Consider the following 26,333-nt stretch of genomic DNA (forward strand, 5'->3'; position numbering starts at 1 on the left):
AGCGAACATCTAAGCACTGGCCTATTGGCAGCAGCCATCAGTGGCCAGAATTCCAAGAGAGTTGGCTTCACTCTCCCTGGGTGGGTAGGATGGCTCCCCTATCTCCCCCGATCACCCAGAGCAGGCGTCTGTTAGGTGACGTCCCAGATCTGGTGGTTGGCGCTTTCCTCTGAGTGTGTTCATCTGTCCATTGACGTTGTGTTAGCAGCAGTTCGGAAAGATGTTGCGGGTCGCTTCACAGGTCTCAAAAGAAAGCCTCTGTTAGCCTTCGCGCCCCATCATGCTGGTGGTATCATGTGATTGGTGAAGAACTAGTGGGTGGAAATGGATACATCAATAACACTTTACTGTAGGATGCTGTTCATAAGGCTACATGACACCTACATAAGGTTGTCATTACAACTGATATAAGCCTACATAACTGTTTAGAAAAGCTTATTACAACAGGTGTCATCCGTCACAAAGGCTACTTTAGCTGACTTTGTTCAAAATTGGCAAATGTAACCTTTATAGCAAATGACACTTATTGGAACAAGCACTTATAAAAAGTTATGTAGGGTTGTGTCAGTTGTAATGACAACCTTATGAAGGTGTCATGTAGCCTTATGAACAGCACCCTACAGTAAAGTGTTACTGATGCATCTAAATTGGGATGTAACATAACACACGTCACAGTGCACTGGTAATCACTCAAATATCAGGACCTCCGCAGTAGGGCTATATGACGGATAAAAATTCATGCCTCATTATGTATGCTAAATATCTCAATAATGATATAAACATGTCTATGGTTTTACACTTGACATTTGAAGCAATGGTTAAATACAGCATTATTTTATAAGAAAATGGATTTGAAAAACGCAGCTACTTTGCAAAATATTGACAGAACATGAGACAGAACATGCACCGTCTTAGTTTACAAGAACTGCGGTTTATGAAGTTAAATTAAAAGTCATAAAAATTCAAATGAAACAAATGTATTTTTCCATTCAAATAAGGATCATAGTTTTCAGGTTCTTCAACAAAAACATTAACAACAAGTTCTAGCACGCTTGTTTTTGTCCACCACTGTTGTGCTTCTACAGGTTTTTGCCAGGAACACCAGCTTATCTAGCATTCCCGGTTTCAGACAAGCACACGGACATGTCACATTGTTGCCTGCTGTACTGAAACGCCTCCCTGAGGGTGAACTGGTGGCTGGAAGGCAGATAATTGCGTACCATTTTGCTGAGTTTTGGAAAAGTAATTTGGTAGACTTTCCACCAAACAAGGGCATCTTTTTCACTGTAAGTTGTAGGAGACAGCAAATAGCTGCTCAGTTCAGATTCTACTGCATTAGGTTGAACTGTAGGATCAGCTGGTGCTGCAACTTTCAAAGCAGTAGTTATGCTGTTAAATAAAACTGGCCAATGACTTCTTTCCCTTATTGCTGGCGGTGGACTGGTATCTTCTTGATCCTCTCTCTCATGCTCTTACATTATTATAACAGATTCACCAATCAGGCATTACATTATGACATTGTATCTACACTCATTGTCCATTTGATCAGCTCCACTTACTCTATAGGAGCTCTTTGTAGTTCTACAGTTACAGACTGTAGTCCATCTGTTTCTCTGATACTTTGTTACCCCCTTTTACCCTGTTCTTCAGTGGTCAGGACCCAATGGACCCTCACAGAGCAGGTATTATTTGGGTGGTGGATCATTCTCAGCACTGCAGTAACACTGACGTGGTGGTGGTGGTGGTGTGTTAGTGTGTGTTGCGCTGGTCTGAGTGGATCAGGCACAGCAGTGCTGCTGAAGTTTTTAAACATCTCAATGTTACTGCTGGACTGAATAGTCCACCAACCAAAAATATCCAGCCAAAAGCATCCTGTGACCACTGACTGCAGGATGACCATCATAAACTGTGCAGCAGCAGATGAGCTGTCGTCTCTGACTTTACATCTACAAGGGCGACCAACAATGTAGGAGAGTCTAATAGAGTGGACAGTGAGTGGACACAGCGTTTAAAAACTCCAGCGCAGAAACAAGGTCATAATATTATGCCTGATCGGTGTATAAAGATAATAGTGTAAATGCCTAAAGGTAAGATAAATGGAAAAAATGTAAATGTTGGATGTTTTGTGGCTTAATCATTCTTACCTATATTTACCTTACATGCCATCATTTCCATCTCTGACACCACTCAGGCTGTGACAGTGGGAATGTTATCTGCACAGATGCAGCGCATCTTAAATCTTGGGTCTAAGAGAAAAATGCCAGATTCAATAACTCTCTAGTGTCTTCATACTTCTCATTCATCTAGTCCAACATCTTAGTTTCCTCATTCATTAACAAGAAGGTTACACTCAGCAGGGAGAGAACTGGTTTCAGATACTGGCACAGTCTTTCCCTGCGAGGGCATCAGTGAACTCCATCCGTGGTCCTAGTGCCTTACTCACAGATTCCAAAACATCTAGGCTTTGGAAGCATGCCTTTTAGTGTTCAGAGAGGACCTGGGTCAAGGCTTTGTACTGCTCAAGTACCTCTCGATCATATTCTGTCTGGATCCCAATCTCATTTGCCATTCTGTTATAAGTGCATGTGTTGGTAGGCTGAGTTCTTTCTGCACTTCTTCTAATGCAATCTTCTTTCTCCAGCTTTTAATGTAAGTCAATGGAACCAGACTTTTTTCCAAGTAATTTTGGGCCATTTCTTTTGGTCCATTCATCATGTACTTTCAAACTGGAAGGGGAAAAACAAACTGAAAAATGGTTTTGTTTTGACAGCAGCAATATATAAAAAGCTCCAAATATTCAAATAACACACATTTGTACAAAAACAACAAATATAAATGTTTAAAAAAAAAAGCACAAATATTTTGGCACATATTCCAAGTCCACGTATCTCTAGTAATCACTGTGTTACATTTGTACTATGAAGAACTGCATAGTCCAATACTAACTTTGTATTAACAGCCAGTCACAATAGTATGGGGCTAAACAACACACATTATATAAATAAGATGTGTTTGTATGTTTGGTGAATTCTGCGCAGATGTAGTTCTAATGCTCCATTTTCATAGAAAGCAGTAGATTGTTTTGAATTGTCCAATGAAAAAAAATAAATAATTATATGACCTAGTTGGCTGATTCACTTTCATCCCCTAAAAGGGGGAATTGATCCTTTTCATCTGACACTTTAAAAGAATCAGCTCAGGAAAATTAACCAATTATTAAATTAATTGAAATTAACTTCCCAGCACTAATATAAAGTGTTGAAACATAAATTTGCCCATTGCCCATTTAATTATGTGCAACAAAGCACAATATCAAACTACAGATTTACAGGTACAGGTACAAAGTCTTGTTAAAACAATATTAAAATCTCAATGCACACTTTTTAAGCAAAATGCAGGCTATCAATTGTTAATATGTGTGTCTAAAGCACTGAAGACGGATCCAATGATTCAGAGTGAGTGCTTTCATCATGTTGGATGCATTGTCTGTTGAAACATATCCTTGTTCCTCGCATAAGCCCCATGCTGCTAACACTTCCTTCATTCTGTGTGCTATGTTCTGTGCACGCTGGGGAAAAAAAAAGATTGCAAGCATCGGGTTTTCAGCTCAAAGCCCTCATTGACGAATCTGTGGTGGTGGCAAAATATTCCACGCTAGAGCTCGGCAACACCACCTGTTCAGGTATGGCCACCTGAGTAAAATAGGTTTGTGAAGTGTTTTGCATCCTCTAGCCATTTTCTGGAAGCCCTTTTTTGCAACAGTGCACACAAGTAGCATGTCTTTAGCAATGTGGAAGGTTATGGCATGTGTCATTTCTTTGTGCCTTCTAGAAGTGGACTCCTATGACATTATGCACTCAGAATTAACGCTTGGGCTTGGCACAGGATGTCTGAGATTCAGTGTCTAACTTCGTTGTAAGGCCCTCTTCACACAGTGTTTTATGGTGTTGCTTGAAGTGATAAAGGTTCAATATACTGCCTTTCTACATCCCAACTTTGACAAGGCAGGCTCTGCACAGCAACTCTTCTAAATCCTCCTCCCTAAACCCAAAATATCTCCAAATGGCAGACGTTTCTTTTTCTGAACCTAATCTGCACTGCTGTCTTTGCTGTACTTAAGTCATACCACAGCCATTTGTGGTGACCATATGTATGGCGGTCATATCGTGGTATAGATACATAAACTATATACCTTTCAGCTTTACTCCCCAGTAAAACTAATCCAGCTCAAATAGGGCTTATGACAGCACAACAGGGGGGACCACCATGGTCACCATAAGAGAACTCTGAATGATGGCATCACCAACCAAATTTACATGCAGCGTGATAATCCATTAATAATCAGTCTAATAGCTCAATCGGAATACAATACGTCTTTGTACACACCTCAATTGGAATAGACAAGCCCGACTGAGGCAATTCGGAATACATTCCGATTACATTCTCAATCAGAAAGTTTAAGCACATTTTTGAGCATGTGCGTCGTGTCATAGTGAAAATTTGTAACATTCAACATGCCGGGAGCAGAAACTTATTTAGAAGTTTATGCTCTGATCTTTAAAAGAAAACGGTGGGACGGGTGTCCAGCTTGTCTCAGAACACAACGTCTTCTTCTCACCTTCTTTAATAAGGACATGTGAAGCATGTTTTCCTGATTCTCACATCATTTTAAAGCAGTTAAAATGACAAGCATTGGTCACTGCTGCTCGCCTCGTTCTGACTGAACTTAGGTGATGCATGTTGTCATGGTAACATCTACATTAAGTGGTACTCTACATATACATGTAATTTGGGATCAGATTACTTGTAGTGAGCATGTAAACAGACATTTTCCATCAGACTGAATAGAGTGATATATAAACACCTCAGTCCTAATCTAGAGCGTGAGTGAAAAGTCATAGGACAGGTTTTATTTTATTTTTTATTTTATTATAGACTTTTATCTCTGGGGTCATCTCAAACAAATTGTGTATGCTGAGAAAATCCGCAACAAACTCCACCTTCAGCACCACATCGTGGAGCTTGTGACAACATGAAAAATAAAAGTGTCCTGTGATTTTTCACACACCTTGTATAATTGGAATGTATCCAATCGGATTGGTATAAATCTTTGCATGTGAACAGTGTGACGATGGAAAAAGTCAGACAGTAAGTTTCAAGCTGCAGAATGTATGTTTCATGTAGTATACTATTCAAAAAGTCAACAGATTCATTGGTAACAGATACACTTGTCAGTGTCAACCTTACCTTTTACCCAGGAACTCACCGGTGACTAAACAGGAGGGCATCAAGTTTGAACACAAGCGTTAAAATAAAATGTTGGCTATGAATGCTAAGAATGTCATCTCTTGTTTAGCAGGAATTTCACTGCAGGTATGAACACACTACCCTGTAAATGATCATTTCAGAGCTGTATATCTGAATGACTCATAGTCTGAACATTGCCAGACAAAGTATTCTGATAATGTTTTGGCTTTGAGTGCAAAAACAGCTTTAGTAATTGGTCAAAGAGTTGTGTGTTAAAGGGACGGTTAAAGTTAGGTTAAGTTAATCCAGCTGGGGTTGAGCCCCAACAGGGTCTCTGACTGACAGAGACGAGTGTCTCTCAGCTCTGATTTGAGGCTTGCTTAGAATGCCTGCAACCTTTGAAAATTGATCTTTCAAAACCTTTCTGTGCCCCCCCCCCAACCTGGACGTGAGGTTCTGAAGTCAAACGGGCACGTTGGAAAGCTCTGTGTTGGTGTAATACAATCTAATACAGTAAAGGAAAACTATGTAGCACGTTGAGTGCTGGCCACAACCAAGGTCAAATTCATTCCTGCTGCTTCTCTAGGACTTAAATCAAAGCCATCACTGTGGCCAAACACACAGCCTGTTCTGTTTGGCCACAGTCATTTTGATACAATGTAATACAAAATGTGTATCGTGGAAATGAGCACCATCAGCTGCTTTCTACTAATCATACCAGCTAATGCAACTGCACTTTTTTCTTTTTTTTAAACAACAATCAATTTAAAACCCACACAACCCACTCCCAGCCTCAGCTTATCACCCAGCAGCATGCTCAATGTTACATGACACACTCTCAGCTACCAGTCATGCTAATTTCCAGTTATTGGTCTTCTTAGCAGCTTGTGCAAAAATGTCAACACAGAAAATAAAATTTCAGTGAGAACACTGAATTGAAAATCACATCAAATTGTGACCTAAGTGTATCATTACTCACCCTTTCTAGGGTCTAGTCTTTAGTCATAAACTAGACTGGGAACACTTATCTATTTATGACTAATTATCAATAACGCCAAAAAATTGTTACATAAAAATCACATTTTTTCCATTTTTTGTGCAAGAATGTATTGCATTCCTATGCATTATCCTCAACTCCAGTCCTAGTTTTATTCTATTGACACACACAGGGCACACCGATAAAACACCACCTAAGACTTTTTTTTCCTTGCTTAAATGTAATTTAATATTTAGTCCTCTTCCATCAAAACATTTTTTAACTGATATATGCCTTTAAACCTAAAGTCCAATGTGCATTTCTCTTTCACAGTAACAACACAGAAGATGCAGGGGGAAAAAGAAGATCCATCCAAGTAGTTATGGTAGTTATCTTTTCCATTCAGCTTGTGCAACTTAAAGACGCACACTAGCAAATTTCACCTCTGCATCCATCCATGCAGTGAAACACCACATACACACTAGTGAAGACACACACTAGGGGGCAGTGAGCACACTTGCCCAGAGCGGTGGGCAGCCCTATCCACAGTGCCAGGGGTGCAGTTAGGGGTTAGGCACCTTGCTCAAGGTCACCTTAGTCACATAGTGTTGGCTCAGGGGACTGAACCAGAGACCTTCTTGTCACAAGGCTGGTTCCCTATCCTCCAGCCCACGACTGCTCAGTTTTCTTTTTTTCCAATCAAGTCCAATGATTTAAATGTCTGCACTGTCCAAGCTTTCAGATGCACAAAACGTTAGCATAACTATCTCATAATCTGCTTTCTTTTAATGCGTAGTCCATCTCCTATATCAGTCCTTAAAATATTCTAGAACAGCCTTTTTTCCTGTGGTAGTGCTGGATAAACAGATAAACCATGCTGAACATCTTTCCTCACGAAATGAACTAGATAAAAATAAAAGTCCATATATCCCAGGTTAATTACAGAACTAGGCTAAAGTAACAGCAGCCTGCAGGCTAACAAATTACAGTAACTTTTGGTTTATTTTTTTGGCAACTTTTGTTTTTGACTTGGCAAGTTACTGACAAAAAACGTGCATGTTTACTTTCTTCAGTTTAAGTAGGATTTTTATGGTGTTACCACGTTACTTTGGTGAACAAATGCTGAAAATGCGTCCAGAGTTGACAGACTCAGCTTTATCGCCCCCTCTGGCAGGAATGGAAACTGTGATAGACTAACAAAATAAGTTACTGCAAAATACACATGGCTTGGAAAAAAAAGCCCTACTGAAAGATAATGAGATTAACATCATGAAGCCAGAAACTGGTCACAGATTAGTACAGAAGGCCAAAGCCTGTCAGAAACAGAAACTAGAGGTTGTGTGTAAAACCACACTCACAAGAAATCACACTCGCCAACTAGAAACTACTCCCTTACTGCGATAGTTCAGCAGATCTCTCACATGTCTGCACACAAACAGTTGCCTCAGCATTCAGTACCTTGTGCAACTGTCCACTCTTGTCCCCCAGAAGAGCGATGGTGTGGCCAGCTTCGGTTGCTACGGCGACAGCGGTGACCTGCGTTGCCTGTGTGACCGCGGGCTTGGCGTTGAGTGGCACAGCGCTGGCGATAGGGCTCGGGGTGTGTTCACCTCCACATGGGTACTCGGTTACAGAGCTCTGTGTAACAACACAAACATACAGGAACATGACACACCGAACCAACTGGTCTGACAGTTTTATTATTAGCTGTATCTTGTTCGCCAATATGGAATACAATATACAGCACAGTAATATTTCGTTACATGCCTGTGAGTGAGCGCTGTCATTGAACAGTAGGTTTCTCTAGTTCTAGCCTGAGAGAAGCACAGTTTACTGTTTGGCCTACTTCAGCACATAGCAGAGGTTATACTGGGACAAAGGAGTTTCCATCAATGCCTTTCTGATGTAATGGCAGGCAACAGCCAGAAGGGGGATGATAAAAGCAAAGACAGACTTGGTAGAGATATATTTTGACTTCAGAAAACTGCAAGCAATGTTCCCTCCAGCTTGGCATCCTACTTGAACACAGGTATATGAATGCAACCAGTAGCTTTTCTTTTCATTGTTTAATAGCTGGCATTTAAGCACATTATATGAAGAACACTTGCAATAGAGGTGAGCAATCAGGCCTGGGTTATATCTAAAAATAAAAAGCATGATATTGTCTTGTTAAAAAAGGGGTTAATCTATTACATCAATGGAAAAAGCAACTCTACTGTAGCCTAATAGCTTAGCAATGCCAGGTAAATAATCTGACAGTAAACGATGTAAATGTTATATAAATGAGATTTAACATTATCTAGCTATATTATTTAATATTATCCTCTCTAGTTTTCTTCCTTACAATGTTAACTCTAAATCCCATTTTATCCCTCGCCCCTACCACTTGGCCCTTAGCCCTCTGTTTCTGAAAGATGGCGATGCAAACCAACAACAACAACAAAAAAATACACAAATGTCTGTATTTTCTCTGTTAGAGAATTACAATAAGCATTGTGTTCTCTTAGTTTGGTGTTGTTTCAGTGTATGCTGGTCTTTTTCCTTACAATAAGCATAAAATGTCAGTGGTAGTATGCTGGTGTCTCAGTAGCTAGCTAGCTAAATTTATATGGTGCAGCAGTTCTATTCTGGTGTCCAATCACTGCTGATAGCCATTACATTACTGTACAGGCCAATGAGCAATGAGACGGTATTTTACTGATATAAATGTGGACACTGAATATCATCAGTACATAAAGAACACCAACCAACTCTGTCTTTCATTACAAAGAATGCTGAATTAGTCATTAATCCCATTTATCTGCATTTGGTGCAGTGTGGAATGTGACACTATATAAAAATCAATTTACCTCATACCATGAAATTATCTTCATGTATTGTGATCTTGTATATTTGCCATATCGCCCATGCCTAATATGAATTGGTGTCCATACAGACCACTAAAAGTAAAATATGGCCTTCAAATACACACAATGCTGGTTTTATTAGTTCACTGGTACTGACCAGCCACAGCTTAACATACCTGTATATTAAGTGAAAGACAAGCTGGAGGCACCATGGACTGTGAGGTTAATACCTCTCCGAATAGACGAAAGCATAACCTCCTTCTCCCCCTCTGCACCAGCTGCGGACTCCATATGTTTCGCACTCTAAGCTGTGCCCGCCCCTGAATTAATAAGCCGCAGGGATGTTGCACTGACTAACAACAATTAATAATTCATGCCAAATGTTAAATACTAAGTCTGAAGTCCAAAAAAAAAGATGATACAAGTAAAACAGGTGCATGAAGCTCTAAAAGGTCTGCTTAGAAGGAGGGGGGAAAAAAAACACGTATCTGGAGGGAAATCACCAGGAAATGTTGTTCACTTTTCACTGAAAGAAAAATCAATGCAGTCAAATAAAAACAAGCAAAACAGAGAGGACAGAACGTCTAAGTGTGCGTTTAACAGACACACGGTTTGTGAGAGCTTTAAGGGATGTTCAGTGGAGGTGTGCGTGTCCTGGGTTAGAGTTACTGCAGGCCTGCAGCTGTTGCAGCCAGTTGACAGACAGACAATAGCAGGGTTTAGGAGACCAATGGGGGAGGGCAGTGAGGGAGAGCTGAACGCTGGCATGCGATTAAAGTCAACCAGGGACGCACACACACACACACACACAAAGTCTTGTTTTTATACATGGTGTCATATATGGGTCCCATTTGTATTAATTAGAACTGTATGTAATAATTACTCATGTTTTCTCATATGTAAGTGAAAATATGTAATGATAACATTAACAATTCAGTTGTATGCGCAAGTTTGTGCACCCCTAGTCAAATAACACTTTGTCGTTAACACAAGATAACACATCTTCTAGAGAGAACACACTCGTGCTCATTGTAATGCACAGCTAAATTTAACAATTAACCTTAAATTATTTGACCTCTCTGGTATAAATGTGTAGCTGCAGGCATTCCCTGAGCTGATGAATCTAATGACTGTGAGCACAAGTACTCAAAAAGAAGTCTGTCAAGACTTTGGTGAAAGACGTGATTTCTAAGGACATGAGTAAATTATCTACTCTTCATCCATCTTCATGAAATCCAACATGACTCCTTTAGATTATTATTTCTGGCTGTACAGGGTGTCCTCCAGCAGCATACAGACGGCGTATTGTAAATGGTGTTTTTTTTTCCTGACTCAAGTAATGCTACGTCTTTTAATTTGAACATAAACATCTTACACAGTTCAGCTTCAAAGGGCCCATATAATTGAAAACTAAATTTTACTAGATTTTTGGTAAAATGAAAGTTTTGATGTTGTTCATGAACAAGTTTCAAAATGTATCATTGTACTGCCCAGACCATACAGAGCACATATTTTTAAAAATGAAGCTGCAAAAAATTCTGTCTTTTTGTGATGTGATGAAAACCAACTCCGCCTTGTATCCACCTTTTTATCCTGCAGTAGTTTAGCTTCATCCAATCATGCTGAAAATACGAGGAGTGTTTTAGCTTGTTTTGCCTGCGAATGAGGCACAAAACAGGACTGCCAATCAGAGGAAAGCTTATTTACATATAACAGACTTATAGTAACAGTAACAAAACCAGCCCGTTAAACTGTAAGTGATATAGAGACTTGGAAAATTATGTGAAAATGAATATGATTCTGGACCTCAGTGGACCAAAAAAAAAAAAAAATAGAATAAGAGTTAGATATGGGCCATTTATTGAAAACAATGATTTTAAATGCTTGAACAGTAATGTATGCACATATACAGAGGGGGAATAAAACACTTCACAACTACACCTTTTAAATTAAGACTGTGGGAATGACAGCTCTGTGATTTTGTTGTCTACAAACACAGACGTTTGTCTGAGTGTCTCACAGTGAAGTTTCAAATTAAACCAAACCAACTGTCCGGTCAGGCTGAGACTGGACTCCGCGGGTGTGTTCTGTTTGGGTTACATAAGCCACTGTGCAGAAAAAAGTGTGTGGTTGAGGCACAGAAGATCAGAGACTTATTGGTCAGTAGTCTAATCAGTGTGTGTGTGCGCGTGTTTATGATGTGTGTCTGGGGGTATAAAAGAATCATAGGCTCAGAGGTCAGTAGTCCAGAGATTGTGTGTGTGTGTGTGTGTGTGTTGGTCAGTGGAGCGGTGAGCTCAGAGAGGATGTGGGTCAGCACAACTCAAAACCAGCTGCAGCTCTAAGCTGGATTTACCCCACCAACACACACACACACACACACACACACACACACACAATTTCTCCTGCTCTCTCATATTCGCAAAAATCACACACTGCCCCCACATAAACCCCTCTCTCTACAATCTGTGTCTCAGACACACACACACACACACAGCATAAGCCTCTGTCATTTCAACCACACACACACACACACACACACACACAGTCTCTCTCTCTTTCACTGTCTCTTATACAGACACACCCGCAAGCCACTGATCATTTTCTTCCTTTCCTTCACACGCACCTAACCATAACATCCTCTTTTTCATTCTCTCAGCCGCTCAGGAGATGAAACGCTTCTCGTGAAATCTACATTTCCTGCAGATTCTAAAGGCTTGGCAAGTAACTAAATATGACTGTACAGCATTACCAAGCTCTGTATCATATCAGCTAATTGTGCAGAACGCTATGAAACTACAACATGAATCAGCTGCCTCACTGAACTGGTACTGTCTGAATTTTTGTTTTTCATTATTTACTGTTGCATTTAAAACGTTCTGCTCACAAGGGGCAGAGCAGTCCCACTCTGGCCTTATTATCAGGAGATCATAGCACTCCATACCCAGTCCCCGCTGATGGCATAACTACCCTCTGACTTCCTAGTGGGTAGGTAGGATGGCTCTCCTCCCCCAGCCCTATTCAAACAGAGGATGTGAGTGAATGATCTACGGTTGTCATCACATCATGAAATTCAACATAAGGCTTCTGACTTTTAAATGATGTTTCTGGCTTCACAGGGTGTCTTGCAGAAGCGGATATACGCCATATTTTAAACTGTTTTTTTTCCTGACTCAAGTGATGGTACGTCTTTCAACCTGAACAAAAACGCCTCGCATAGTTCATCTTGAAAGTGCTCATATAATGGAAAAGTATATTTTACAACATTTTTTAAAAATGGAAGTTTGTTGTGCATAAACAAGTTTCAAAACGCATCATTCACTCCACACAGTCCATATATTTAACAAAACGAAGCTGCAAACACAGCCCATTTTGAATTCAGTGTTTTCGTTCTGTAGCCTGTAGCAGTTTAGCTCCACCCAATCATTTGAGGAGCGTTTTTTGGAAGCGAGGAGCGAAAGTTGGAAAATTTGAGGAGTGTTTTTGCCTGTATTGCTTTTGAAAAGCACAATAGAGGACAGCCAATCCAAGCAAAGCTCATTTACATATAACAGACTAATAGGAACCGTAAGAAAACCAGCCTGTTTAATTGAAAGGCATAAAGAAAGGTAGGAAAATGACATGATAAATAAATGAATGACTGTTTGTGGTACATGAACTCAAACCAGGAAAGCATAACTGGCCTGACTCTCCCCGGGTGGGTAGGATGACTCTCCTTCGCTCCCATCTCTCAGCACAATGCTAGCCTGTGTGTGAGTCTGTTAGCTGACATGGCAGAACTCACTGTTAGTGCTCTCCTCTTAGCGTTTTCAGTCGTCCAGTGACGCTGTGCTCGCAGCAGCCTCAAAAGATGCAGTGACTGACTTCACATGACTCGGATGAAGCATGTGCCTAACCTTCACCCTCCAAGTGTGCGTAGGGTCATGTGACCTGGGGAGACCTAGTTAGTGAGAACCGGCGAATGACTAAATTAGGGAGAAAGCTGGGCAAATATTTTCCATTATGGACTACAGATATGCAGGAGTACTTCAGTATTTGAGACACGTGTATTCAAACGCTGAAATAACTATTTTTGTTGTAAAAGGACCGTAAAATGTGCTCATTTTAGCAAATAGGCATGAACATCATAATAGCTAAACATATTGGCCATGGACTGCTAACGTGAGGCAGACTGAATCAGTTACTCTAGCTGATGTTAGCTAGGTCCAGAAACACTGGAAATGCATTTCTCTGACAAACTAATATGTTGCCTCATCATTCATGGAGGAGAAAAGACAACCTGTAAGCAGACGAGTCCTCATTAGCACCCAGAGTTGTAGCGGTTAGCTGTCTTAGCTCAGTAGCTCAAAGAGGCAGCGTCTGTTACTCACCCAACGTGATAAACTACCCATTTCCCTTGGCTGTTTTTGAATATTGAAACATGTTCCTCTGCATGCTGCTCATTTTTGGTGTAGCCTAAGCGTGCATTACCCACAATGACTTCATCCAAAGTCTGTTTTTCGTATACACACACAAATATGGCCAGAGATACATACGTCTGTGTATTTATGCTGGATTTTAATTTGACAATGACTGTGGAGAAGTCACATTAACCAGCATGTGCTTTTCATTTTCCACTGTGGTTCTTTTTCCAGGTGTCGTGCTGAAACACTATTGTAATCCTGGCTACTTTGTATGATATAGAGGTGGGCGAAATGGCAAAAATGTAATACCACAATACCTCAAGAAGTATTCACGATACATGATGCATCATAAAACTATGAATTCAATGATTTGTTCTCAAGATTTCACACATTTACACATTTACATTGCAGTAAATTCAGTTAAAGAGGATAAATTATGCTCTCTTTGCATTCAAATATACAGTACTGACTATATCCACAATTTGCACAGGAAAGTATATTGAGACATATTGTTGCATAATGTATCACAATAACGATAAATGCTGTCATATGTCCCAGCCCTAATATGACAGTACTGACGGAATGAAGTGAAGACATCAAAGTATATTACTTGTATTTCTGAAATCATGACGGTAACACCAAGAGTCAAATTTCCTTCCAACAAATCATCTTTGAGATTCATTTGATGATGTTCTCGTGAATGCATTTACAGTACATAAAAATAAAATGTTATATTTATAGCATTATATTGGCTTACAGTATATTCTAGAAGGGGTAATTTGGCAAAAATGTCATACGATACATCAAGAATTTGTCATGATACACGATGAGTCACAATGTTAATTTTATCTGATTTTATCTACGCAGCAGCTACGAGGCGTCTCAGGCCAGCTGCCTAAGCGACGCTACATCCCAGCTATGTTGCTGCCTGTGCTAGCCTCTTGGGTGACGCTGCACTACAGCTATGAGGCTGCCTGGACTGGTGGTGCGACTGCAGGAAAATGCTACCCCTTTATGGCTAAGGACATTTTTTCCCAGGTCGGGGTCCTGTATGATGCACCCCTGCGGCTAAGGACTCTTTCTTTAAGTGACTCTATAGTGTGGTCAGTGAGGTCCCCACCCACTAGTTCTGGGAACCATGGAGTTAGGGCTGAATTTAAAAAAGATTATCAAAACTACGAATGCGATTATCTGTATTCAGAGCTGCACTAAATCCAGTTAAACAGAACTAACTGTGCTTTCTTTGTAACAAAGATATGGGAAAGCTTTGAGTACTAACAATATCCAAGACATGCTCAGAAATCATATCATTGCATTTGTGAAATCATTTATCAATAACGATAAATACTGTCATACTGTCCAGCCCTGATTTTAGCCCAGAATTAGGTCCTTTAGTTATAGAGAATATAGAGAAATGATGCATTAACAATGTCAGGACAGATGCACACACAAATGTAGTCTGATGCTGATGTATCTGAACAAAACTGATGCAGAACTTTGTCAGTTCTGTTCAGTACTAGTACCAGTAATGAGTGCATCTTTACATGTCCAACTAGCATGACAGAAGCGAAGGCTGTGCGACGGCATGTGGCTGAGAGGCAGTGATCCAGCAGTATGGCCTCTCATACTGCACTGTGTGGATTAGTGTAGGCTCCAGCAGCTGGAGCTTAATCTGTGTCAGCGCTGTGGCAGCTGCCCCTCTCTCCACCTTACATGCCTGTGGCATGAGCCCACCGACCCTGATCCATCTCCCCCAAAGCTGTACATTCAACCCACAACACACTGCTTCGCCCTGCTGTCTCGCCCTGACCCAACTAATGGGCCTGATGGCTCCCGCTGGATCTATCCGCTGCCATATTCCTGCTTACAGCTCTTTAGCATTGGATTTGGCCCTCATTAAAAGGCCTTGACGCTCAGACGGCCACCCTGCAAGGAGAAAAGGCCTTTTGAAGAGACACTGCGGTACTTCAGTTGAAGCCTCAGGATGGGTAACCCGAGCTGACTTCAAAACTGAGAGAGTCAGTGCCAAACAATGTGATAATTTACCCACATGGAGAATTACTGAATACCGAATCGCAGTACTCAGGACTTAATTATGCCAGTATATGGTCTAAAGGCTAACATGATTTTAAGGCTTTTAAGTTCTCATTAAGGAGTTTTTTTGACCTCCAGCATCCACTTTCATTTCACTGAGAGTAGGGCTGCAACAAAACGTTGACAGTGGGTTTCAATGATGCCGATTATAAAACAAAAACATTAAATTAGTAGAACATTCTGTTGTATTAATCTGAACAGTATATCACGGTGGTCTATATCATTCATGAAATACACATGACCGTTCATACAAATAACAGAAAAAGGGTACTGTATAGGCCCTGCGATGGACTGGCGACCTGTCCAGGGTGTATTCTGCCTTCTGCCCAATAACCGCTGGGATAGGCTCCAGCACCCCCCACGACCCAGAAGGAGGAGCAGCCTAGAAGGTGTGTGTGTGTGTGTACATTGTACAGGCACACTGTCACATGTATGTACTGTAGTCACATGTACAAACAGTCTAATAATCTGTTAATAATTACTAATAGCTCAATCGGAATAGAATATGTCCATGTATATACCCCAGTTTGAGCAAAATAGTCTGAGTGAGGCCATTCTGAATACAATAACTATTCAACTGAACAAGGTGGGTAATCCTGTACCAAATCCATTAAATAGAGTATGTTCTGGGCATGTGCATCACGACATAACAGTTTATAATGTTCAACATGCCAGAAGCAGAAACTGGTGTGCAGAGGAGACGATGTTTATGCTCTGATCTTTAAAAGACGGCAGTGGGACAAGAGTCCAGCTTATATGTCTCAGAACATGGCGTCTTCCTCTCAGCCGTCTTTAATAAGGACATGTGAAGCACATTTTCCTGAGTCTGACATCATTTTACAGTAATTAAAAACACAAGCACGGCTCACTGCTGCTCATCCCACTCTGACTGGACTTGCTTGATTGTTGTCATGGTATCTACACTAAGTGGTTCTCTGTGTATGCATGTAAATTCAGAATGGATTACCGTGTGCATGTAAATGGAGATTTTTTTCAGATTGTCGATGAGGATGAGCATATAAACACCTCAGTCTAAATCTATAATCGGATTGGCAAATATCTCTGCGTGTAAACATAACCAGTGATGTGTAATTAATAATAGTGGAAAATATTCATCAGCATCATGATAAATTAAATCAACTTCTTTTCTGAGCATATCATATCATGAATATCATCACTACTTTCAGGACAATGACCAACTGCGTGTTTTAGTACAAAGTGAGCACAAATAATCCTGTCTAACTGAATTTATCGCAAGGTAGAGAGTAAAATGCTGAATAATAATCAATGAAATCTTAGTTTCTTATTTTTATAATGTGGCATTGCTAGTTTTTTTTGTCTATTCTAATAAATTCAGAAAAAATCAAATATTGTAATATACATTCTGCAGTGTGAAAATGTCTTGAAGAGTCATGAGGTTATATTGTTATATGGCTTGTACTGTTTCTCTACACCATAAAAGAAGAAAGTGCTTATTGCTTAACCAAAATTTTGAATGATGGCAGGGCTATGACAGGGGCAAAGTGAAAGAAAACAGAAGGAACATAATAAAGCGATTAATCAAATAACAGTTCATAGATTACAGAAATAATCATTAGTTGTAATTGAGAGAGAGACACATGTTTTGAACCAGTGATAAATATCAAGGTAAATACCCCCTTAAAATTCCAGGATTATGACATACAAATGCTAATTATTCAATAACTATAGGGATATCAATGTAAATTAATGGAGTTTTTCTTAGGTTACAGAAGTGTGTACTAAAACTTTGGGCCCACTGGCTTGGCTTGTTAAGGGGTTAAGCATTCCTGGACGACATAGGTCATCACTGCTAGTCCTGGAAGCCAGGAGCTCAGCACCATTTACTGATTTCCCAGCTCAAACAATCCTGATTCAACTCATTGGTTAGTTCAGTTGGTGTGTTAGAGCAGGGAAATGATGACCCTTCCTGCGCAGAAATGTGCAAATGGGAAACCAGAGAGAAGTGACTCACCGGAGGGAGTTTCAGGCACTTGGAGGACACCTCGTACTCGATGTAAGCCTCATCCTGATTCCCAGATTCTCTCCCTTCCGCTGTGTAGCACAGAAACTGAGCTCTCTGCAGTGCCTTGTCCAGCTCCTTCATGGAATACACGCACAGAGCCGAGCGTGACGTGGGCGTAGGGGTGGACGCCTGCCCTGCTGCCATGGCAACAAACAGAGCGGGGTCTCCAAGGTGAGTGCCCAGAGCCGCAGCTTGTGCCAGGTTGTATCCACCCTCGCAGGCCAGCGGGACCTCCACATAGGAGTAAAAGCTGGGGTCTCCTGCACACAAGCGTGAAACATACGTCCGATACTCACGCTTGCCCCAGACATCGCGTCGTGAGAACAAGAAGTAGACGTGTTTGTTGTGATGTAGGGCCTTCACAAACTGGTTGTTGTATTCCGAGTAGCTGCCGACCACCAACTTGCCCAGTTCCTCGTGAGAGAAGGCAGGTGCGGAGTGATGAGGAGCCAGACGGCGCATTGTGATTGGAGGAATCCCACCCGGCCCTTTACTGGTGTAGCCCCGCCCCACCAGCATGAGCCGTGCACCTTTCTGCCCCACAATTACACCCACAGTGGACACGCGTGGGTCATTAGCAGCTACATACTGTGTGTCCACAGGGTTGGGCGTCTGGTACAGCACATCAGAGACGTTCCTCAGGCTTCGCTTCTCACATATGCCCTGTAGTACAGTCCCGCAGACTATCAGACTTCGGATTCCGCCCTCTTCCTCCGGCTCCTCCAGCAGGAGAAGCTTGTTGGTGTTGTCAGTCTCCTTGGCCTGGGTACATTCCAGGGGGTCTATAGGGGGCAGACAGTCTGGGCTGTCCAGTTTGGGCCCTGTTTTGCCCCATGAAAGCAGCTGGAGGTCTGGAGAGAGGTGATAAAGGGCGTTGACAGCCCCCACATAGATGTGCCCTGAGCTGGAGTCCAGCAGAAGGTGGTTGAGATGGGAGTCATGCAGCGAGGCTGAAATCTGGGGACTGTAAGAGGGGGCGCTCCATAGAGAGTGGCCAAAGGAAAGGGGTGACTGGGGCCACAGCAAGAGCAGTATGGGAGGCCACCACCAGATGGCGAGGGGGAGCAGATGGGGAGCGGCGGCTGGCATGGCACCCCCTTACCTGCTAGAGAGAAAGAGAAAGAAAGAGGGGTGAAAAATGGCAGGGGTGGTAAAAATGGAAAGAGAAAGTAGCAGGAGAAAAAGAAGAGTTGTGAAAGAAGGAGAAGGGGAGAGATATAGCAGGGGGTCATAAATGTAGAGAGAGAAGAAAGATTTGGAAATCAGTAGATAATAGAAGGATGAGAGCAAAAAAACAAGTAAAGGACGAGCAAGGGGGGCAGTGCGCATAAAAGGAAGGAAGAGAATGTAGGAAAGCACGCAGGCAGGGGGAGAGCAGGGAGATAGCACAAAAGAGAAGAATGAGAGCGAGGTGGAAAGTTTGGTAGCATACAAGAGGAAGGAAGAGTGTAGAATAAGGAAAGCAAGATAGTTGGACAGAAGGAAAGAGTGAATCACAGTGAGAGACAGAGAGAGAATAGAAAGAGAAAGAGAAGAGAAAAGACAAATGTTAGGTTAACACAAGCACACCACAGAGAGTAGGTGCTGCAGCGCATCAGTGTGCAGCACAAAGCCTCACTGGTTCAAACAGATTCCTCTGTTCTTCAAAGCCCTGCCACCTTCACAGGGGCAGCTGAGAACGCCCAGCTCCAGCCTGCCAGTGCTGCGTCCGCCTCAATCAAAGTGGTGCCTTTCACACTGAGAAACGTACAAACAACTGCGCTCCACTTCACTCAGATCCACGGCAGCGCAGGAGCAGTCAGCAGGGCCGATAAAGCTCCGGCTACTTCAGGTATCATTAAACTCACAGCTGGGGGGTTCGTTTGTGCTCTGAGCGCCTGACTCACTGCCTAGTCACCATGTCCACCTCACCTGAATGACATGAGTGTTCTTCATCATCATCATATGAGAGAGAGAGAGAGAGAGAGAGAGAGAGAGAGAGAGAGAGAGAGAGAGAGAGACAGAGAGAGATAAAGGTGTAACCGCTGTCCCATAGACTGTTCTTGAGGTCGGAGAGTTGCACATTATGTTGCAGTGCATGCTGGGGACTGTAGTGCAGCAAAATGGTCTAATATTAATAGAAAATTAAAATATGTTTGTGGGCCGGATAGAATTGGGCCTTGTGTTTGACACATGGGAGATAAATGTGGTATGAAAGTAGAGAAAGACAAAAAAGAAAGAAAGTGTGCATATGAGTGAAAGTAAGGAGTAAAGAACCTGATAGAAGTAGTGATGTGAAGACGTTAGGTGCTAAATTATGCATACTCCCTGTAGCTGCTGCCTCTCCCAAGTTTTTTTCTGACGAAGCTATGAAATCAGTGTTTATTAGCTCCAGGCTTGCACATGCATAAATAAAATAAACTGTTTCAAAGGTGTGAGGAGGCACCTGGGCCGGTATCATGTGGTGCTTTGATCGAAACAAAACGGAAATTACTGAAAAGGGCCCCAATTCTGCTTTTCCACCTATGAAGAGCCCACTCTGGTTAGGACCCTTGACTAATTTGTGCCAAATATGCAGAACATCATTTCATTCTGAAGGAGTAAAAAAAGTATCAAAGGACACTGAGTAGATAAGTGAGAGAGGGGTAGAGAGAGAGTGAGTGAGGAAGGGAGAGTAGTCATCTTTAATTCATCTGGCAGCAGCAGTAGAAGACTTGGGGGCCTGCTGCCGTTATATGAAAGATGAGAGAGTGAAGTTGCTGGGGTCGATCAGTATGCATAGCATTTTACCTTCTCATCTCCACAGACCAACATCTCCCTTCTTCAAAGCCTTGGCTGAATGAAAGGACAGTTTGACACGCTACTGAGATTAGCCACTTCTTTTCAATTAGGCCCGGGTTCGCAAGGTTGCTGCGGCACCTTGTTTATGAGAAGTGAAGGCGGAACATCGTCTTTTTCTCCTCGCCTCGGTCTCCCTGTGGCGAACACTAACATTAACCGCATTAATGAACACGATCAAAAGGAACGTCGCATGAAGAGGCTACACGCTAACCCGCAAAGACACTCACCCCCAACGCCAAGGTCTTTCAAAGGAGGGCTTTGCTCAGAAATGCTAGCGTCACTACTGGTGAACGAAAGCCAGCAATGAGGCTGCTAGGAGATTGTGTAAAGTCATTTTAACCATGTGAAAAGAAGCAAACAAGAGCAAATACAACTTTGGTACACGATCAGAAAATCAAAAACATAAACAAGTGCATTAAAATTTAGCAATCCACACTGCTTTCAGACTTCTCAAATCTATTATGGAAACTGTCTAACTGTCTTAAGTCAAAAACTAGGCATCAGGTTGGCCTCATGCCCATATTAGGAACACCGGGTCAAAGTTGGATTGGGGATTTTTCCAAATCAAATTCAATCTGTGGTAATAAAATGGCTCCAAAATCAATACGTTGTTTCCTGCATCCATTTTTCCACTGAATGTTACTGGATCTTCTGAATTATGAAATCATCAAAGACTCAAAATATGTACATTGCTACATTCATGCTAAAAGCAAGCTACCACTCCTGCACCGAAATGACACTGGACAAAAGTAAGTCCTAGAATCCCAAATATTGCCAAGAAACATGAGTGACAGTGGGAGGAGGACATCAGCCATTGGAGGGTGATAACAACGACAGCAGCGAGAAGCACAAACCTGGACGAGTTCCCAGCCCCACCTCCCCATCACCACCCCTACTTTGCTTTGGTCGAATGGAAAGTGTAGTCTAGCGGACTCAATGCAGAACAGGAGGCGCCTGGATGGCGGAGCTCAGGACTTGTGCCGCGCCTTCGTGCCTCTCGTGGCTGTGAGACGATTTCAGTGGTCTAGTCTAACTAGTAAAGTGGGCAAGGAAGTTCAGCCTCTATTGTGTAAACCACTACAGTGTAAACCAGTGTTATGCAAAACCAATGTCAATGATCAAAACTAAGCATCTGAGCTCTTAAAAATAAAGGTGCCGAAAAGGGTTCTTTGTCTGATGGAAGAATCACTTTTGCTCCCTAAACACCTTTTAATGGTTGGTTCTTTAAAAAAAACAATTTTTGTACAAGAGATATGTGACTGCGAAGAAGCATTTTAAAGGTTTAAAAAAAGTCAGAATAACATGAATGTTCTAGGAAGAACCTTTAAACTGGTACAGCTTAAAACTGAAAATAGTATTGACCTGCAAATTTGTACATCATGACACCACAAAAGCCTTTGCAAACTTCTCACAGAAACAAAGCAAGAAAAATATGACGTGCAGAGAAACTGAACCGCATCAAGAACATGGCACCATGAACGACTACGCTACGCTACAAAGCCTGTGGCTGGTTAGTGCAAAAGAGGTGTGGCATCATCCAAAGACGCTGAGGAGCAGCTCTCAGCCAAACAAAACTTCAGATTATGCGAGCTTGATGGCTTGAAAAGGTGGTTACAGCTTCAAGCAACACATTGTGAGTGTTGTAAGCATATCAAGGCCTTAATAGTGAAGAAGAGGCATGAACACGTTATGAGATTGTGCTCAGTGAGTGAACTGAACTGCAGCTTACATTCTGAATCTTTCTTTAACAGCAAGAAAGACGAAACCAGTCCCAGCCGTGCAGAAGCTGCTACTGGGGTTCAGGCTTGAATCAAGTGTTTAGCCTGGCCAGCAATTTGCGGAATGCTTCATATGAATCCGAAGACAGGCTCAGACAGCCCTTCTGCTGAGTGGAAAACCTGGAAAGATTCAGCAATGCTAATGCACATGGGAGATGTTCCAAACACGCTTCCGAGTGAAACACTCAAGGTGAATCCGGAACAAAAGAACCATGTTCTTGGATGGTTCTGGATATAATGTCCATGGTGCAAACCACAATTTGGATGCAGCGCTCATTACTGAAACCTAAACACAAAGGCAAAAGCACAGCAAAAGCAGACGAGACATCCACCCTGGCGAATGAATTAAAAACTGGAACGAGGGTGGAAAAAAAAGGGTGTGTCGTTTTCAACATCCTCCCTGAAATCACAGTCAGGAGAAGCAGCACGCGCACACACACACACACAGATGAGCCAGAGGATGTCTGCTGGATCCATATATATATGTGTGTGTGTGTGTGTGTGTGTGTGTGTGTGTGTGTGTGTGTGTGTGTGTGTGTGTGTGTGCGCCTATCTAACCCATGGAGGAAACGGTACCGAACAAAAGGCTGATAAAATAGAGTGCAGGGGGTCTCTCTCGCTGTCAAAACAGCCAATTTCACAGCTCGAAATTTGGGACGAGCGTTTTCTGCAGTATCAGCATTCAACCGTCTCTCTCCTGCTCTCTCTTAAATGGTAATAACCGTTCCGGGGCATGTGAGAGAAAGAGAGGAAGGCACACAGACACGCACAGTCTGCTGAGTGACAGAGCGAAGCTTCGACTTCTTTGTGCAGTGAACAGAAAGGAAAGGGAGGGGGTATTTTATATGTTGGAGACAAGCTCTGCCTTACACTTCGAAATGAGCCGTGTTGTTTGACGGGCAGAAAGTAAATGGGGGTTGATTTTTGCTCAGTGGCAAAAAAAAATAACAGTCTCACTGAACCCTGTTTGCATACAATCTGCCAAACAGCTGATGATTGTTTTCTCCACTCTGCGGGCGCAAATATACGTGGCATATATAACATCACAATACTTTAAGACACCGTACACAATATGTATCGCAATATTTAGATTTTCTGAGGTTTTGTAAGTTGACACAGACAAAAAAGAACCAGAGGTACATTTAAAAATACTATCAAAAACCAAATAGTCAATAGCATCTAATTAAATTTTAACATACTAAACTGCACTGAATCCGTCTAAACAGGTTAATTATGTTCTCTCTGTAATGAAACACACAGCTGGTCAGTGGACCTTGACCATTTTTCCAAAATGTCGGCCTCATTAAATAGTTCACATGTAAAAAAAAAAAAAATCATTTAAAGTGGTTTGATGTGAAATGCTCTGAAACTTCAAACCGCTGATAGGAACCAAACGTCGGATGAGTTTAATGTCCCTACAAGCTCCTTCACGGAAAGCTATTTCAGGAAATGGCTATGAACACACTGCCTGATGACTAAACCATTGTTTTACGATAGTTTTGAGATAAGATTTTGGCTTAAAGCATATTTCTGAAAATCCTTTCATGGTGGAAAGGTACATGCAGGACACTGTCAGACAAAACAGTCCCTGCACAAAACGTCTTTTCACAGATTTATCATCACGATATCATCAGCATTACATCTAAGAACCTCAGAAGACATGCATACCCTCATTGGTTGTGTTGAATTGTAAGTAAAATGGCTTTTTTACACTGCAGACGTTGTGTCCTCTGGATCCTATCACCACTATGAAGAAATCAGAGACATACGTATTATCTAAGCCGCTTATTCTTCTGGGGGGAGCTGGAGCCTATCTCAGCGGTCACTGGGTGGACAGGTCGGTAGTGATTTCGCCACTGCAGGGCGAAATCAGAAACAGTAAAGTTTGAATCGCACCACTCTGAATTACTTTGTATACATCTCAACGACTACGTTGTGCAAAACCTTTGAAAAACTGGTGGAATTTGGCAACAATATCCATAATATGCTCTGAAAAGCATATTGTGACATGAGATTTTTTGTGTCGTCATTTACCATAAAATAGTTAATACAGCCACACTATTTATGCACACAGCTCTACTCGGTTCACTAAAGTTAGAGGAAGTCATGGTGGCCAGTTTTGTGTTTTCCTCTGTGTCCTAAAATGAGATATAAATTTGCATCAGGGTCTTAAAAGATGTGCTGTTGAGAAACGTTTTCCAACAACGGCTGCAGATGCAGCAGCTAGGCCAGGGGTCTGGAACCCAAGTGTTAAGAAGAGCCAAAAATCGAATCACCTTGAAAACCTCAACAATTTACATACATTTTACAATCTTGGCTGTAAATATGTCTCAGTATGTGGGAATGTACTAGTAAAAACTAAAACATCTAATATAAACAGAAACATTGACAGCCACATTATTATTGAGTAAGATTACTTCTTATTAAACGACTATTTTATAGTGGGGTTAATTTATTATCGCCCACCGCAAATTCTTTGGTGATACGAAGCGGAAATCTGCTATTCACCAGCTTCTTGTTTGAATTTTCCAGTTCCACCTTAAATGGAGCAGCAGTTACATTCTGGCGCTTCAGGTGTCAGAACCGCTGGACTATTCAAGGTGGAATGGGAAACTTAGCTAGCTACAGAGACAGTAGCATATATATTATATTTTTTTATGCTTGTTATGAGGAAAAGGACCATAATACATTGAAAAGACACTAATCTAATATAATACGATGGTTACTGCAATTTTTTTACTGCAACAGAGAAAATTCTCATATTTGTGAGTTTTTCTTTTTTTCCCCCTCACAACACTCTGTTTGGATTGTGCCTCTGAAAAATCTCTGTTTGGAGAGCCATGTGGCCCTAACACTTCAGCCTACCCCTCTATCTCAACAAAAATCAGCACAGCCTATCCCTAGACATGAACACGCAAAATGGAGGGGTACGGCTCAGTGGTAGGGGCGAGGGGTGAAATAGGTGTGGGCCTCAGTTTTAGCGTTTCTGTAGATTGCGGAGCCGGAATGGACAAAAAACAGCAGCACAACAGTGATACATTTACAAAAGGCTAAGGAAAAACAAGATTAAATTACATTCACAGAAGAAAAATCTATATAATATGCCATCAGATTGTTACCATGTAGTTTATGTGGTTACTATGCACTGGTTGTTGTTTCTAAGTTCTTTAATCCTATAATTAGTCGAAATCTCTTCTTTTAAGAAGAATGTAGTTGCTCAGTGCTCTAGGAGTACTGAGGACTCAAACAATATACTCATAAAAATGTACTGTGATGCAATTTATCACGACAGCGATAACATCTCATTATACTGCCGCACAGCAGAACCCCAGAGAGCTGAAGACTTACTATTATAACTATTATAATGGATTTCCTAAGCCATTAAGACACTTACACTTGAATTTGACCTCTGACTTGGCTGAGTGCGCTCACACTTCTCTCCCTCTCCCTCTTTTCTTTTTCAGCCATTCGTATCTGCCTCTTTTGGTCAGTGGTGTAGAGACAAGCCATCCTTGTTGTGTCGTTTAGTTCGCTGCACAGCGCTGTCAAACGTTACACTCATTACCCCCAGAAACAGACATCCCGGCAATTACAGCGCATCTGTCCATCCTGTATCCCTTCCCAGACACAGACAGACAGATAGACAGACATAGACACATACCAACACATGCACACAAACACTTAATGCCAGACACAGAGACGCATACATAAAGCTGAAGGACACCACACAAAGCCTGCTCCGCACTCTTCCAGTGGGGGAAAAAAAGCTGTTTGTCAGACAGGAGGACCTGCGTTTGAGGGCACGGTGTCTGACTTGGTGAAAGCAGAATGAACCCCACCCAAGCTGTCTGACTCTGAAGTCAATAAGGCGTTGCCAGCCAGGTTTCCATCCAGCCGTCGAATTACATTCAAGCAAATGGATGAAATGGTGCAAAAAATGGTGTGAATAGGAAAAATGATACAAATTAGACTGAGAGCTCAATGTCCTAAACATTTTCAGCCTGATTAAATATACCTAATATGTAATAAACCCCGTTTTATTGTAGGCTTCTTTTCAAATGCCTGCTTTACTAATTATGATCTAATCTGATCAAGCTCCCTGATGATTTGGTTACTGGTTAGTGT

General features: G+C 41.7%; 1 protein-coding gene across 5 annotated transcripts in view; it reads right to left on the reverse strand.

The window, feature by feature from the left end:
- The window catches only part of plxnb3 (plexin B3), a 152,827-nt gene that overhangs the window by 51,471 nt on the left and 75,023 nt on the right, over positions 1–26,333 (reverse strand). For 3 of the 5 annotated variants that reach the window (XM_017719454.2, XM_017719452.2, XM_037535886.1), the window contains exons 2-3: positions 17,560–18,712; positions 7,682–7,861 (exon numbers count right to left, since the gene is read on the reverse strand). In XM_017719454.2, the coding sequence (XP_017574943.2) occupies positions 7,682–7,861; positions 17,560–18,699 (1,320 nt within the window). In that variant the 5' untranslated portion in view covers positions 18,700–18,712. Of the gene's footprint in view, positions 1–7,681; positions 7,862–17,559; positions 18,716–26,333 lie in introns of all 5 variants that reach the window. The other 2 variants (XM_017719453.2, XM_017719451.2) reach the window with 1 other exon arrangement.

This window comes from Pygocentrus nattereri, chromosome 28 (assembly GCF_015220715.1).
Source record: "Pygocentrus nattereri isolate fPygNat1 chromosome 28, fPygNat1.pri, whole genome shotgun sequence".
NCBI lineage: Eukaryota > Metazoa > Chordata > Actinopteri > Characiformes > Serrasalmidae > Pygocentrus > Pygocentrus nattereri.